Genomic DNA, 18,056 nt, shown 5'->3' on the forward strand with positions numbered 1-18,056 from the left:
CAACCAGCGCCCCAACAACAACCTCAACCATCACCCCAACAACAACCTCAATCATTGCCCCAACAACAACCTCAAACAGCACCCCAACAACAACCACAACCAGCGCCCCAACAACAACCTCAACCATCGCTCCAACAACAACCTCAACCATCGCGCCAACAACAACCTCAACTAGCGCCCCAACAACAACCTCAACCATCGCTCCAACAACAACCTCAACCATCGCCCCAACAACAACCTCAACCATCACCCTAACAATAACCTCAACCTCAATCAGCACCACAAGCATGACCTCATTAAACACACCAGCCATCAGCAAAACCATCTCCTTAACCTCTGATCCCTCCTCCACCCTAACTCCTACCTTTAGTCCCCCTATCTCTACATCTGTCAATACATCCAGTGGTAAGTAGAATATTTTAACCTGTAATCAATCTGTGATTTTTCACGCAGGACTTGAACATTGCTGAAAATTAACGTATTTGGTTTAGCCGTTTCCGTGTGTCCTGATGAGTTCATTTGGCAAGAATGTAACCTCAGCTGGAAAACCTACATTTATGTTCCTTGGGTAAACACTGCTGAGTGTTTGGCAAATGGTCTCTGATTCCTCGGGCTGTAACGTTGAGGCTCGTTCCTATTAATGTTGCTTGACAGTTATTTGCCAGGCATTGTTTAAATTTTAATTTGAAGCCTGTTACGTTGACACTTGCAAGGGACCTCCCTGAGAAATGAACCAATGAATGGCTATCATCAATTCTGTTGACAAAATAGGAACATTTTAAGTCAATCCATGAGAGTTGGCTTTGGTGCCTCATTTCACTTCCTGGTTAACTGCTATCAATTGTGTCTTTCACAAAACTGTGAGATACCTTAGTTATAACTTTAAAATATCGACTGCAGACTGATCTGTTATGATTTTTTAAATGGTATTTGTAATTTTCCAATGTCACAAAACGCATCATTAAGGAAGTAAAATTTGTATTTCTTCAGTGCTGTTGCATATCTCAAAAATGATACTTTGCAAGTTTTGTTCTGTTCTTCACTAAGTGAGGAATATTTATCAGGTCATCATCATTCTCATCTTGAAATAGTTTCTTGGGATGTACAGCAACCAGCAGAATGTCTGCAGAAGACAGTTATATTTATGTTCTAAAGGACAGTAACGGGGAAGCTCATGATTTTAGAACCCAAAGATTTGTGTCACACTGTTACTGACAACTGCAATTATGAATTGTGTTGGAATCACTCAAGAGACAGAAATTGGCATGAGTTTGAGTGTCTTGAAACTCATTGACACCATGGGGACTATCTAATGCCATTAAATGCCCATTGACCAGAGACAGAGTCACATGTACTGTTGCTGTTCTTAGCCCAGGCTTACCATCGGCATCCAACTTGAGGACAGTGGGACTGCCAAAGCACCAGGGAGTTTCAACCAATAATATTCATTCTAACCCCTCGGTGGGTAGCACACAGTTACAAGGACAGTCAGGACAGGCAGTTTTGATGAACTGTGTTTTGCTTCACTTCATATTTCATTGATCTTTAGTCTGACTTGTGATGATGGAGGACTGAAGGCTGTGAGCTTTCAGAACAACCCCCTTGCAGCATTAGGGAATGTCTATGATCTGAGCATTGACTTTCGTCACTTCAGACTTTTAACAATGAGATGTGATCACCTGCTTGTCAAATTGTCTGGGGCAAGGTGATTGTAGCCTTGCCATTAATCTGTGGTTACCTCCTTCAGCTCCGGTAGAGTTGCTGGTTTTTATGATCATCCCTGCTCCATTCCACTGACATTTCTACATTGCCCATTACACTTACAGGGCCAGAGTACTTAAAACACAACATTTTACTAAACCGCTCAGAACTTAATTAGCCTTCAGATAGATGCTGGTATCCAAAGTTCAAAAATAGAGAAATCATATCTTCCTCATTTCAATCAGTTTTCCACCTAGGTGCCCTCAGGCATATATTACATTGCTGTGTTTGCCAATTTGGAAAGAGGGTGAAGACAGGGCTGTATGACAGCATTTTCATTTGCCCCATCAGACAGACATTTCAGAATTCTAGCAGATAGGGACCAGCGGATCCAATTCTGATAGCTCCTCGAATGAACTTTAATTGTATTGCTTTATACAGGTTATGGTGAGCAACAGCCCATATCATCGAGCCATTGAGAGAGTTGGGACCTTTAAGCAGGGTACGTGTTGGAGTTCTTGCTGAACTCACTTCCAACTACACAATGGCTGATGGACTGGAGTAGGACTTTGATGGCAGAAAGCTACCGTGGAAGACATGGTTCCCCGCAATAAATTAAATGGTCATAGCCAGTGGAGGGAAGGCAAGCTAGAAAAGAGTTAAATCTTAAGTTTCCTTGAGATACCTGACACAACACAATTGCTCCAGGAAACTCAAAGATAACTAAAAGTGTATAAATTGTTGGACCTCTTCATGCCTTGTGGTTCCTCCCCAGTTCGATGCATAATTCTGAACTTTTGACATAAAACTCTGGCTTTGATGCAATAAAAATACCTGTGACTTACTTCAGTGAGCACTTCTGACATTTCTCAAAATCCAGAAGTTAAAATGCGAGTGAGCAGGAGGCGGGGGCAGAACTGCAGGGGAAACTTTTTTGTTGTTTGAATTCCTCATCCATCCTCTTCTCATTAGGTTTGGGAGACTAATGTCTGTTGGAACATAGGAGAAGATCATTCAGCTCATCAGGCCACTCTGCCATTCAAATGGATCATGACTAGTCATCTACATCTATGCCATTATTCCTCATATCCCACTGCCATTAGTATACAGGAATCTATTGAGTAATGTCTTGACTATGCTTAATGATTGCCCTTTAATGGCCTATGGAATAGAGAATTCCAAAGATCACCAGCCACCTGAGTGAGGAAATTCCCTGCATGATCATTTTTTGTGACTCATGAACAAGTACATACACATCCTTCTGGATATCAATACTCCCCAAACCTTCCACCATTTGAGAAATAGTTTCCCTTTCTGTTTTGTTTTCTGCCAGAGTGGATATCTTCACAAGTGAAGAACTAGAAGAATACAGCGCAGTACAGGCCCTTTGGCCCTCGATGGCTAGTGACGGCACTCCATGAAGAAACTTTGCCATCAACTACTACCCTCTGTCTTCTTCCATCCAGCCAATTCCTAATCCAAACCTGTGGAAAAGCCAAAATGAATCTGCCCATGATGCTGAAGTTTAAAAAGAACAGAAACTAAACAAAGCTAAATGAGAAAAATTATTCCAAATCAGTTTTCTAGTGTGTGACAAATTTAAGAGAAGTCTGAAAATTGGCAGAAGTTACACAGTTATGTGATTCCTGGCAAAAGATAGCAAAATGTAGTGATGATAATGATGATGTCTGATTCTAACAGTTGACTTGCAAGCAAGATGGAATAGCCTTTTGCCTGACTAAGGTGGAGTGGTATATGTTGACCAGTTGCTACAATAATGTTGGCATTTCTTTGATATTATTGATAGGGATTCCTGTGGCACCATTGGAAGCATTTTTACCTGAGTTGCTGACAGTCTCTCATCTCTTTGATAAGATCTCAAAGCAGGGCCACTGCTGCCAGGTCTAGTGAATGTAAAGAATGTAAAATTTTGAAAAGTAGATTTGCCCTCTGTGCCCTGGCAATGCCGAGCTCTCAATCAATATCAAAAGGCCAAATGTCTTTGTCATTAAGCCCACTGCTGTTTGGGGAATTTGCTGTATGTGTATTGGCCTCTGCACTTCCTACACAACAGTAACTACACTTTATTAGTAATTTGAGACAACTCGTGGCCAGGAACAATTTTTTTTAACTGAAGCAAAAAGCAAATCAAAACATTTTGACCTCAACATATTTAGACTTGCAGTCATCTAGAATAAACCTTCAGTTGTAGGTTTAGTAAGGGCCTGGAGAAAATCACCAAAAGGTATAAAATCAGAATCTGTAAGAATACTATTGTGTATCAAGGAGGTGATTCATTTGCAAATGTCTATAGATGTGACTTGCAGGAAAGAGATAATATGATGGAATTTAAGTGATCTTCTAAAGTGAGCAGAGAAGTTTTGTTTTCTTAATGCTATTTTCAAAATGATGTCCAAGAATTGAATAGAATTTATTGTCACGTGTACCGAGGCACATTGAAAAGCTTTGTCTTGCGAGCAATACAGGCAGATCACAGAGTTAAGTAGCATTGATAAGTAAATAATAGGTAACTAGCTGCAAAAACCAAAACACAGGTACAGGTGCATGCTAAGAGTTTGTGAGTCCATTCAGTATTCTAGCAACAGTCGGGTAGAAACTGTTGCGAAACCGGCTAGTGTGTGTGTTCAGGCTTCTGTACCTTCTCCCCGGTGGTAGAGGTTGTAGAAAAACATTGCCAGGGTGGGATGGATCTTTGAGAATGCTGGCAGCTTTCCTGGACAATGTGAAGACAGTGAAATTCCATTCCTAATTCCCGGAATTAGAAAATAGTTGTCAGATTAACAAAGCCAATAAGGCATAGCATCTAAAATAATCCTTCCTTCAATCCTCCCTTAAAGGATGATATGAATTTCTCTGCTTTGTATATCATTCATCTTCATGTCAACTCTCAAGGTATTTCCAAATTTAGTGCCAGTGTGTGTCACATAATGAGCAATTTTATGTGATCTTTATACACAGTTATGTGATTCCTGGCAAAAGATAGCAAAATGTAGTGATGATAATGATGATGTCTGATTCTAACAGTTGACTTGCAAGCAAGATGGAATAGCCTTTTGCCTGACTAAGGTGGAGTGGTATATGTTGACCAGTTGCTACAATAATGTTGGCATTTCTTTGATATTATTGATAGGGATTCCTGTGGCACCATTGGAAGCATTTTTACCTGAGTTGCTGACAGTCTCTCATCTCTTTGATAAGATCTCAAAGCAGGGCCACTGCTGCCAGGTCTAGTGAATGTAAAGAATGTAAAATTTTGAAAAGTAGATTTGCCCTCTGTGCCCTGGCAATGCCGAGCTCTCAATCAATATCAAAAGGCCAAATGTCTTTGTCATTAAGCCCACTGCTGTTTGGGGAATTTGCTGTATGTGTATTGGCCTCTGCACTTCCTACACAACAGTAACTACACTTTATTAGTAATTTGAGACAACTCGTGGCCAGGAACAATTTTTTTTAACTGAAGCAAAAAGCAAATCAAAACATTTTGACCTCAACATATTTAGACTTGCAGTCATCTAGAATAAACCTTCAGTTGTAGGTTTAGTAAGGGCCTGGAGAAAATCACCAAAAGGTATAAAATCAGAATCTGTAAGAATACTATTGTGTATCAAGGAGGTGATTCATTTGCAAATGTCTATAGATGTGACTTGCAGGAAAGAGATAATATGATGGAATTTAAGTGATCTTCTAAAGTGAGCAGAGAAGTATTGTTTTCTTAATGCTATTTTCAAAATGATGTCCAAGAATTGAATAGAATTTATTGTCACGTGTACTGAGGCACATTGAAAAGCTTTGTCTTGCGAGCAATACAGGCAGATCACAGAGTTAAGTAGCATAGATAAGTAAATAATAGGTAACTAGCGGCAAAAACCAAAACACAGGTACAGGTGCATGCTAAGAGTTTGTGAGTCCATTCAGTATTCTAACAACAGTCGGGTAGAAACTGTTGCGAAACCAGCTAGTGTGTGTGTTCAGACTTCTGTACCTTCTCCCCGGTGGTAGAGATTGTCGAAAAACATTGCCAGGGTGGGATGGATCTTTGAGAGTGCTGGCAGCTTTCCTGGACAATGTGAAGACAGTGAAATTCCAGTCCTAATTCCCGGAATTAGAAAAAAGTTGTCAGATTAACAAAGCCAATAAGGCATAGCATCTAAAATAATCCTTCCTTCAATCCTCCCTTAAAGGATGATATGAATTTCTCTGCTTTGTATATCATTCATCTTCATGTCAACTCTCAAGGTATTTCCAAATTTAGTGCCAGTGTGTGTCACATAATGAGCAATTTTATGTGATCTTTATACCTATTGGAAGCTTCCCACTTCATTCAGAAATGCTGCGATCAAAAGAGAATGTCGACCTTTGTTCTTTATAACTGGTTCACTGCACTACCTACCTCATGCCACATTTTCCACCTTCTCATGCTGATTAGGCTTTTTTTTTGCATTAGTCGCTATATACCATTAGAAGATGACATTTGCATTGCAGTAAAATGAGAAATTAGGAGTTATGTGCAAGTCCATTTCATCAGTCTTTCAAATATGTTAGTGAAATTGATATGAAATTAACTCTCTAACACAGATCTTCCCTCGTCATTATAGAAACAGACAGCTGCCAACCAGGGCTCAATGACTGTTCAGATAATGGAACTTGTATAAGACAGAATGCAACTTACGCCTGTCGGTGCAATGCTGGATTCAGAGACATGAACCCCAATGTTCCTGGAAGAATATGTGAAGGTAGGACATTGCCTGAATTGCACATGACTTAAACCATTTACTTACAATAGCTTTTGCTTCAACTGACTGTTTTAATCTGTTTCTTATTTCAGATATCAACGAGTGCCAGATTGGGAACAACACATGCTCTGATTTTGCTGTTTGCAGGAACACCCCGGGGAATTTCTCATGTAGTTGCTTCCAGGGAATTACAGATATCAATCCGGCAAACCCAGGCACACAGTGCAGAGGTAATAATCTGAACAGTTTTCACCAGGAGTGATGAGGTAGTCAATAATGTGAAAATGATTTAAATGAATCTTGGTGAGGTTAACAGGTGAAACACACTTGTCTTACATTTATCTCATTGTAACATTAACATTTCTTTGCACATTTGAAATATCATAAATGGAATAATGATTTGGTTAAACAAATAGAGGAATGTCATAAAGTCATGTAATTTTTCAGGGCTAGGGGAAGCCATTCAGCCCATAGCATCTGTGCTTTTTTTTTCTTGGATTACCTTTTGTTCAAAACAATTTTAAATCATATCATTAATTCCTAATTTCTTCTTAAATATAACTTTGAATTTGCTTCTATTGCCCCTCCATTCAATGAGGTCTCGACCATAATATCTTGAACTGAAGGTTACCCTGTGATTGAGAAATGTTTAGACTAACATCTTTGCTTTAGCTTCTTTTTAGAAAGCCAGGAATTTGTTAAGAGTTTTATCTTTTTCAAATGTTTGTCTATGCAAACTCCAAGCTCGATCAGTTCCTGCCCTTCCTCGATCTAAAATTGTACCTTTAATTACTGGCCCCCTCACCAGCAGAAACAAGGTGTCATTATTCTGTCTGGTTTTTGAGAAGGAATTCCTGCCATACCTCTGTAAAGTGTGCACTGCTGGTTGGGGAAGGGAGTAAATGTTGAAGGTGATGGATGGTGTCAAGTCGGATGCTTTGTCCTGGATGGTGTCAAATGTCTTGAATGCTTCAGGAGTTACATTCAGAAAAAAAATAGAGTATTCCATCACACTCTCATCAGCCTCATCTCTGGCCTTCTGCTCATCATGACTTTTTCCTGGTTACTGCTCAACTCCTGATTAACAGTATGTTTTCTGACATAATCCCCATTAAATTCACTACACTCCTTCTCTCTCTTTTCCTTTTTTTGGACCCTTATCTCTGTTCATTTAAATCATAGGAGTGCAGGTGTGAGTATATAGTGGACAGCTAGTTATGGATCATCAAAAGTATACATGTGGATGTAGGTTTGCTCGCTGAGCTGGAAGGTTCATTTTCAGATGTTTCGTCACCATTGCAAACCTACATCCAGATCCTCAACCTGAGCTACAAATCTTCTCAAAACCCACTAAAGGTATACATGCCCAATATTAACTGAACTGTGCAACTTTTAACTTACAGATCCTAACACATGTTTCATAAATGAGACAGATATCTGCGGATTGTCTAACTGTTTGTCAATAACAGTCAGCGAGTGCAACAGTAAGTATCTTTGCCTTCTTTAACTATCTGTTTCTTTAAAAAATTAATTCATTCTCACGATCTGATTTTTGGCTGCTCATCTTTGAGTACGTTTGAGAAGTTAGCAGTGAGCTGCCTTCTTGGAACCACTGCAGTTCAGACATTTTCCCACATTCACCTTAGTTGCTTCTGGAAGGTCACTGCTTTAAATCAATTACTTATATTTATTATTTAAAGAATGGCACAACTGCTGTAAAGCTGTGGATGTAAGTTATATCATCTTCATTAACCCTAGTGTTTCATAAGCACCAACATGCTAATGACTTGAATACTGCTCACACATCTAGAGACAGTTTTTACAGCAATTTTTCAGAGTTCAGGATAAGATTCCAAGTAAAAGCTTGTCACTTGCCAGGCTGACATTCCCTCACCAATAGCCTTTCTTGCTCCTAAACAGTCTTGTTGCTTCACTGTATGTTCCATTGTTGTTTCTCCAAATTTCCATCATACCTCCTCAGCAGTTTCCTGGTTTTATCTATCAGCTTCAAAAATATCATCGAGATTGATGGCCTGGACAAGCAGTTATTCAACTCCATCTCCTGGGGACTGCAGATGCTGGAAACCAGAGTTTTTGCCTAGAGTTTTCCAGTACCACTATGATCTAAACTCTGCAGTCCTAGGCAAGACTAATTCCTGGGTCGAAAAGTGTGGTGCTGGAAAAGCACAGTAGGTCAGGCAACATCCTGAAGAATGTCCTGATGAAGGGCTAATGCCCAAAATGATGTTTCTCCTGCCCCTCGGATGCTGCCTGACCTGTTGTGCTTTTCCAGCGTCACAGTTTTCAACTCTGATCTCCAGCATCTGCAGTCCTCACTTTCTCCTTAACTCGCTCCTGTCTACATTATTCTGGGTTACTGCAGTTCAAGTGCAAATCCAGGTATACCTTAAATGCGAGGGAGCTTCTGTCTCCTGTAGGTTTTCAGGCAAAGAGTCCCAAAGCCCACCACCTGAGCATTGTGCAAATTAGCACAGTGTGTATAAAATTTGAGATGAATATGCAGATCAAAGACTGTTAAGGGAAAGGTATATTCCACTCTGTGAACTCATGGCACTCTACAGGGGAATTTGGAGACTGTAGCATTGCGATAGGCAACACATGAAACATGCTGGGGCCAGTGATCCTGCAAACTGCATGGCAAGGGAAATGGGGATTATTTGAAACTAAATAGTGGGAATGAGGGATTAAATGGGGAAAGATGTGGTAGGACAAAGCATAGGGACAAATGTAAGAGAGAAAAATAGTAATGCGAGACTGGGTTCATATGATTGTACCATCTTGGGATGTGGGGGAAAGGGCTGGTAAAGCGGGGAGGTGGGAACAGAATGATGCTCCAGTGAAATATAGGACACCCTCAAGACATACCTAACATCCTTCCTACTTTTTCACCGAATTTGGCATAAATGCAACCTGCTCACTATCTTCTTTATGCCATCCAATGTGTTATGGTGGAGGAGATTGAATTAGGTCCTTAATTTCCTCTCTTTTGGGCAGTTAAGGGCCTCAGCAGGCCTAAGGGTGGGCAATCAGGTGATTTAATCTCTCAATGCATTTTATGGGGAATGGTTGAGTGTGGACACTATGGCACTGAGCTGTTCAATATTTTAGATGCCAACACCTTACATTCAATTTCAGAATCATACCAGGCATGGGATATGTCAAATCCAAACACTTGTCCAGTTAGCCCTGGACTTTGAAGTCAGTTTGACCTCAAGGCTCTGTGCAGTGCCCCCTATGTCTGTCTTGTAAGTGTGATCAGTGACTTATTGACTCTTGTTTCCATAAAGGCCTAAGAGGATTCAGAATTAAGGCAACCTTAAGATCCAGACAGTTCAGTGTTGAGCTAAATAACCCTGGCAGTGTGGCCTACAAGAACCTATCAACCGAAATTACAAATACGGTGAGTGGAAAAATAAAAATTCCCCTGCATAGTCAAAATCTTTGAGTCAACTCTGGAAGTGGGAACGTCAGTGAAGCATGTCCACCTCATGCCTGTGTGTAGCCGTTACCAGAAAGCTATTCCATTGACCGGATCTCGAATACTTCGGTTAAAGTTTATCCTTCAACTCAAAGGGGAGAATTCTGACATCTGGAGCTAATATGTTTTGGACAATATCCAATTTGTGCTCCCTTAAAGAGTTATATGGATTCATTGTCAACACTAAATTGTTAAAAGATATTTACTAACTCTTGTTGTTACTAGAAGGTTGTTGTTCTCTTGACTTGCCCACCATGGGCTGGCATGGTGGCTCACTGATTAGCACTGCCATCTCAGTGCCAAGAAATCATGTTCAAACCCACCCCTGGGCTTCTGTCTGTATGGAGTTTGCCCATTCTCCCTATGTCTATATAGATTTTTTCTGGGTGCTGCGATTTCCTAATAATGAGGGGCATATATAGAGTTAATGACAGCTACCTTTTCCCTAGCAAGGGGGATTTCAAGACTAGGGGGCCACTTTGAGGAGAGAGATTTAAAACAAAACATGAGGGGCATTTTTTTTTACACAGAGGGTGATTTGTATGTAGAATGAAATTATTCAGGAAGTGGTGGATGTGGGTACAATTCCAATGTTTAAAAGATATTTGGATAAGTACATGAATAGAAAAAACGTGGAGGGATATGGGCCAGGAGCAGGCAGGTAGGACTAGTTTAGTTTGGGATTATGTTCAGCACGGACTGGTTGGAAATGGCTAATACACCTCAAGAAGGGTTACACCCAAAACATCAACTTCTCCACCTCCTGATGTTGCCTGGCCTGCCACGTTCTTCCAGCCTCCTGCCTACTTTGGATTCCAGCATCTACAGCTATTTTGTCTCTGTAGCCATTGGAGATGCAGGAATAGGGTGGGTCTGCATGGGATGCTCTTTAGAGGGTCAGTGAGGTCTCATTGGGCTGATGGCTTGCTTCCACACTATCGGGATTCAGTTGTGCTCATTTTCCTCCACTTCCAGATATCGTGTTGATATGATCGATGATCGATGATCTCAGAAGTAGCTTGTCTCAAATTGTTTATACACTCTCCAAAATACAGCTTTCAAGATTGTAGCTTTTATGAAAGACTTATATAATGACTTTCTAGATCTTAGCATCTTCCAAATTTTGCAGCCAAGATAAAAGCATTAATCCATGGGATGTCAGCATTGCTGGTCAGGCTAGTATTTATTACCCACCTCTAATTGCACTGGGCAAGTTTGTGGTTGTACCTTCTTGAACTGTTGCTGGTGTAAGGACACCCACAGTGCTGTTCGAAAGGGTGTTTCCAGATTTCACTCAGCAGCACTGAAAAAATTGCAATGGCACTGAATGGTAGTGTGTGCTTTGGAAGGAGAATGCATGTGGTAGGATTGATAAAAATCTGCAGGGAGAGGATGTTGTGGCTAAACAACATTATCTTTACAAAGAGTAATCTCATGGATTTAAAAGTTTACGGATGGATTAAGAAAGGAAGGAAATGTTGTAAAATATCAGAACATGAGTGTTGCTAGAAAGACAATTTGTTTAATCAAACAAATGACAGAATTTGCTAAACTCGTTGTGCTTTCTGAAATTTTTAGGCAACAATGCGTTAGAACTGCAGGGCAACATGAATGAACAGACTCAAAATGTTAGGTTGCTCGCTCTCCGCTGATCACTCTCCACTGATGCTGCCTGATCCATTGTGAACTCCTGCACTTTTGTGTTCAGGAAGTATTAGAATGGTCATTTCTTGATCAGTTTTCACCTTGTGATATGCTCCACAATTCTGCAAAAACCAGAACTTAGAGAATAAATGTCCCATAATTTTAGGTTGTTGTAAGCATTTAGGAAGTGTTTTTCACCTTTCTAAATGAACTGTGTAAAGCTTGAAAGCCATTGGAAGTTCCTGGTCAAAGTTTGATGATTCACAGTCTCAGGTTCTTGTTAATGCAGAGATGCAAACTTGTTCTGCTGGAGGTTGTGAACGATTTCAGCTCTGAATAATGCTGATGTGACACAAATGGAAAGAAGACCTTTATCTTTTAACTTTATTTCTTTATTCTCGTAATATATACTGTGAAGAAGTGTAATGTAGAACTATTAGCATTTTTCTTTATTTCTCTATTTTTGTATCTAATCTATGTTAGTACTAAGATTTGTACCAAGGTAGTTTGTACCTAAAATGGTGCCATGTGGACATTGTACAAATTTCACTGTACTCACGTACGTGAGTACACGTGACATTAAAACCTAATCCTAATTATAATTATATTTAATTTGATTTTTCATCACAAGAAATTACCACACGATAGCAATCAGATCAAAGTTACGTTAACTAACTAGATGTTGCTGTTAAGACTATTCAGAGATATGGATGTAACCATTCAAGATTAAAAGCTATTCTCCCCATTTTTCATTATAAGACTTACAGACCAGACCAGAATATATTAAGAAGGTAGCTTAGACCCTAACCTTTTCTTATTTTAAAGGTAAGTGTAAAACATTACATTGCAGACAAACCACTCAACGTTCAGCAAAACATTCTTTATTTTTATACTGCAGTTAAAATACAGACAAAATAAAAGTAAAGGAAAAGAATTGGCTTAACTGTAACTCTACCGAAATGCTGAACAAAATAATACATATATTAACTACTACTAATTAAGTGTTCCAACATAGTTACAAACCATAAACACACCCTTGACATAAATAATTGTTCAGTAAAATAAATTGTCTCACATGCATTTCTAGCAGCAGGAAGACAACCCAGCTTTTAGCTGTAACAGTAAGAGGAATAAGAGCTTCCACATTCAGCTTCAAGACCCTAGCAACTGTAGAAAGCTAAAACTAAACATCCTGGTTCTGTGGGAATTTGACTCCACCTATTCAGGCTGCTTCTGTTGTTCCAACTTTAAAACATAACAAGCATCACAAGCTGTTTACTTTCTTGGCTTGCAGCAGAGTACTCTATACCTCTTTCTTAACCTTTCTTCACAAAAAAAAGGGACAAAATGCATTTCTTAAAGACATAATAACATCACACTTAAGACATAAACACATTGGATGCAGTGTTATGCAGTGCCCAACATTAACCCTTTCCAAGCCATTTTCTTGTATAACAGCAAAGGTATTGTGTATGCTGCTTCTTATGTCCACTAAGAAATCCAACCAACTTCATTGGGGTTTATCCAAAAATTGGAATAGCAGGAACATTGCTTCAAACACTCACACTGTTTTGGTGCTAAAATTATTCCACCTCATGGCACCAATGGTATAATATCACACCTACTCTTCATCAACCACTTGTTACTTTCCAGACATTTTGCTTTGGAATGAATTGAATCACTTTAAACAAGGGTCTCTGTGTTATAGGAAAGACACTGTGAAACCTGAAAGGGTTCAGAAAAGATTTACAAGAATGTGGCCAGAGTTGGAGGGTTTGAGCTTTAAGGAAAGGCTGAACAGGCTGGGGCTGTTTTCCCTGCAGCGGTGGAGGCTGAGAGGTGACCTTATAGAGGTTTATAAAATCATGAGGGGCATGGATAGGATGAATAGCCAAGGTATTTTCCCAGGATAGGGGAATCCAAAACTAGGGACAACTTTTTAATGCAGAGGATGGTGTGTGTATGGAATGAGCTGCCAGAGGGAGTGGTGGAGGCTAGTACAATTACAACATTTAAGAGACATCTAGATAGGTATGTGAATAAGAAGGCTTTACAGGGATATGGGCCAAAGTTTGGCAAATGAGACTAGATTAATTTAGGATAGCTGGTCGGCATGAACGAATTCGACTGATGGGTTTGTTTCCATGCTGTATGTCTCTATGGCTGTACGATTTCAGGTATTGCTGGTGATGTAAACAACATATAGTTAACTCTGTGTTTCAGACCTTTTCAATCCAGTGCTTACCAAATATTTTTCCAGCATGGTCCTTTTTAATGCCTCAGACTTCATGTGCCTCAAAGAAATTTGGAGCTTATAAGAGCTGTTGAGAAAAAATAATTTAGATGATGGGGAAGGTGTAGTGAATACCTCACAACATAATCAAAAGCTTGCTCCTAAAACATTGCACATTATTAGGGGGGTAGTTTTTGAGCAGGATGGAGGGGAACATGAACTAAGTGTGGGGAGAGTTGATGTAAAGGCACTATTTCTCCAAAGAAGCTGAACATCCACTTACTCAGATATTTTAGGATATATGGGTCATAAATCTATATCCATCAATCAGGTCTCAAATAGAAGTCCTAGAGGCCATGTCTATCAACTTAAAATAATACACAAGCAGTTAAGGAGGCCTCAGTATCGGCTGATCGCCACACCAGCCACTGTTGCTCTGAAGCTTGCAACCCCTTCCCCCCTCCAAACCACAGGGACACCATGACTCCCAGTTTGAGAATGCTTATTTTAAACATCTAACAAATCTTGCCTTGACTCATGATAAATTGCCAGCGTTTTCTCTGAAGGACAAGAGACTGAATTGTCATTCTGAAGTCTTTAGTTTTCAACTAAAACAACAAATCTCCAAAGATCCTTAAAGTATATACCAACCACACGAGAAACACCACACTGTCAGAAATCTGCACAAAAGGACTTTCTGAAATGGAGGTACAGCACATTAAATCCAACCTTGTCTGTTTATAATGTTCTTCCTGATTTTGGAATGAATAATATCTTGTGAAACGTACTTCTTCTGCACATTATTTTAAATTAAAGCAAGTGATTTTACACTACTCCATGAGACCTAGCAGCAAATGGATTCTGTTCTCTGGGAAACAACTTTACATGACTCTGATTTGACCTTTAAGTCTGGGCTAGGCCAATCTATTTGTAATCATGTTTACAAATCATAATCATAATCAAAAATTCAGAACTATGAGGAAGATTTCAGTTCTTAACACACATATTGTCTTATAATGGGAAATGAATGTGTTAATGATGATGATGTAAGTGATGAAGATACTCCGACATACTGAGACTCAAAGAGGAGCAGAAATGAAAAACTGTGTTAGAGAGCTATACTCATATATGAGATGAATATTAGAGTAAGAATACAGAGTTTGCAAGATTACTGAGAGTGAGGGTTATTCTAAGTTAAGGACAAGCTAAAGGTTCAAAGGACCCAGCTGTAATGGTCTGATCAGACATTCAGTAGCTATGGTACAGACACCAATATTCAAGAGAAGCCAGAGAGTAAGTATATACACTGTAGTTCTGGAAGACTAGAGGGTTGCTCTCTCATAGACAGAGATGACAAGTGGGTGAGCTTCACCTGAGAGTCACCACACCTCAGGGGAAGGGTGAGATTGAGAAGGTGGAACTTTCATGGTAACCTCAGCTGGTGCAGGAATACAACACACTCTGTTAACATCATTCCGTATTACAAACTAGCTGTTCAGTTAACTGAGCTAACTGACAATATCAAATCCATGAAAGATCAATCAGGCAGGTCTGGAGTCTATGTGAGAAACACAAATTATTCACATAACCTCAGCTGCCCTTGGCATTGTTACTACAGAGTTCTCTCAAAGCATATATGTTAATGGAAGACATGGTCTTATTGCGATGACAGGAATGATGCTAGAATTGTAACATGAAGGTGCTCCTAGGTCAATACAATATTCAGGAAATAGGCAAGTGAATGAATTAGTATCAGCAGACATTCTTAATGATACCTTTGTTGATGCTCTAACGCCTTCCTTATTATTGAAATAAAAATAACCTCTGTGTTTCTACTTTCCAGGTTGTACAAACTGTACAAAGTCAACTAAATGATGGAAGTTTTAATATCATCATTGTTGGTTTTCAAAATGGCAGCGTGATTGTGAACTTCCTGGCTTTCCTGAGCCTCGACTCAAATGTCACCACTTCCAACCTGCAAAGTGCAATTGGAGCTGCAATCAAATCAGTTGATAACCAAAGCTCTGTCAATGTAACAGGTAGGCATTCTGGTACTTGTGAAAATGAAGAACTTGCATTTGCATAGCAACCTCAGGCAAGGTTGCAAAACCTGGTGATTGACAGCTGATAAAATATGCTGTAGCCTCACCAGTCTGGCTCACACAGAATGAAGCCATTTCTGGATTCAGACTGGATTTTGGACTGAGATTCAAAAGTCTAACCACAACATAGTGAATCAATATGACGTTTTACCTAAGCCATAATAATGGTCTTATTTGTCCGAACACTCTATCTTCCAAGTTACTGCGCTCAAAGTACCAGGAAATAAAATGGGAATGTTCGGGAATCCAGAGTTGGACGTTGAAGAAACATGTGAAATTCCTGAGGAATGGTTTGAAGGGGTAGGAGAATACGTTCGGATTTAAATTTGTGGCAGAGTGAAGCAATTGGATTTTGTCATTTGAGGCAGGTTGTTGGACTCATCCCAGTAAAAATCAACCAGCGGTGAGAGACTTTCTCACTCAGAGTGTGTGTGGTGGATGCAGATAGGTTTGTGGATAGAGTCAGGCTTACCAACCTCAGGAGCGCATTGTAAGTGGGCATGGGCTGAGGATTGGTTTGTTAAACTGGCCAACTCTGTCCCCTGGGATTTTATCCTGGTTGCTTTATAGGTTTTCAGGTCCTCAGCCTTCATGCAAACTCAATGTTAATACAGAGCCTCATACACTCCATACACCTGCTCATGACATCCATAGGGAACAAAATATAAAACCATGCACCCGCGCCCTCCCATATTCTCCATGCCATCTCTGTAGCCACTCACCCATTATTCACCACATACAGACCTCTGAGATCATGTGGAGGTGAAAAATATTAATTCATGAGAACATAAAGAGTTCTCATTCTTATACTTGGACTTGGACTTCACCAGTTTCTTCATCCCCCCTCCCCCCACCTTGTCTCAGCCCGATCCCTCCAGCCCGGCACCGCCTTCCTGACCTGCAGTCTTCTTCTTGACCTCTCCGCCTCCACCCTACTCCGACCTATCACCCTCACCTTGACCTCTTTCCACCTATCACATTTCCAACGCCCCTCCTCCAAGTCCCTCCTCCCTACCTTTTATCTTCTCCTGCTGAACACTCTCTGCTCATTCCTGAAGAAGGGCCTGTGCCCGAAACGTCGAATCTCCTGTTCCCTGGATGCTGCCTGACCTGCTGTGCTGTTCCAGCAATAAAGTTTCAACTCATTCTTATACACCTGGAAGTGAAAAGAAAAGTCCTATTCATGAATCCCAGATCAAGGCTTTCAAATCTCAAGTGGTTAATCTCTTCTGAAAACAAGCTTTTATTCAGACCACACATCAAAGACAAGGAATCCTTTAATGGTACTTGTTAGAGTCAAGGCTGAAAGATTTCACTGTTGCTTCAATCTCAATATCACATAAAATAACAGCATAAAACAAAACAAAGTGGAGAGTGTGGTGCTGGAAAAGCACGGCTGGTCAGCAGCTGCCGAGCAGCAGGAGAATCAACGTTTCGGGCGTAAGCTCTTCGTCAGGAATCAGGGCTTATGCCCAACATCGATTCTCCTGAACCTCGGATCCTGCCTGACCAGCTCTTCCAGAGCCACACTCTTGACTCTGATCCCCAGCATCCGCAGTCCTCATTTTCTCCTATTAAATAAAAAGTCTTGTTAGTTATTGAGGTGATCAATTAAATATGTTATTTAAATCAAAGTTTAAACAAAGCAATTTAGAAACCTGGTTTCTACAGACACTTTCTTAACAAAATAAAACTTTTCAATAAAATGCAATAATTGGTTGACACGCGCTCTCAGTAATATTGAGTATCAATGCTTAACTATTTGACCATTCCCAAAAACACACACGCACAAACACAGATAACCTTCAGGAAAATAGAGAAAAAATATTGACATAATCTGGTTCCCTGTATATAAATAAAATGTCCAAGTGGGTTATTTTTAAAGGTGGAAGAGTAAGCTTTCCAGAGTCTAAAACTAGAGTAATTCCTTTAAAGGAGGTCATGTCATTAAAAGTTCATTACTCTAGTTTTTCCACTAAACTCAACATAAATTCTTTTATCCACAATCCTTCAAAACTTATTCCTTTGAGCAATATTAGTTATAAAGTTCTGAGGAAGGGTCACTGGATCCAAAATGTTAACTCTGATTTCTCTTCACAGATGCTGCCAGATTTGCTGAGCTT

The 18,056-nt window shown here is 39.9% G+C and overlaps 1 protein-coding gene across 1 annotated transcript in view; it reads left to right on the top strand.

The window, feature by feature from the left end:
• LOC122554848 (integrator complex subunit 3 homolog) overlaps nt 1–18,056 on the top strand; it is a 42,811-nt gene that overhangs the window by 22,592 nt on the left and 2,163 nt on the right. The window contains exons 4-9 of the mRNA XM_043700194.1: nt 8–405; nt 6,318–6,455; nt 6,548–6,685; nt 7,859–7,939; nt 9,764–9,876; nt 15,675–15,870. Coding sequence (XP_043556129.1) covers nt 8–405; nt 6,318–6,455; nt 6,548–6,685; nt 7,859–7,939; nt 9,764–9,876; nt 15,675–15,870 — 1,064 coding nt within the window. The remainder of the gene's footprint in view (nt 1–7; nt 406–6,317; nt 6,456–6,547; nt 6,686–7,858; nt 7,940–9,763; nt 9,877–15,674; nt 15,871–18,056) is intronic.

Source organism: Chiloscyllium plagiosum, chromosome 12 (assembly GCF_004010195.1).
Source record: "Chiloscyllium plagiosum isolate BGI_BamShark_2017 chromosome 12, ASM401019v2, whole genome shotgun sequence".
NCBI classification, from domain to species: domain Eukaryota; kingdom Metazoa; phylum Chordata; class Chondrichthyes; order Orectolobiformes; family Hemiscylliidae; genus Chiloscyllium; species Chiloscyllium plagiosum.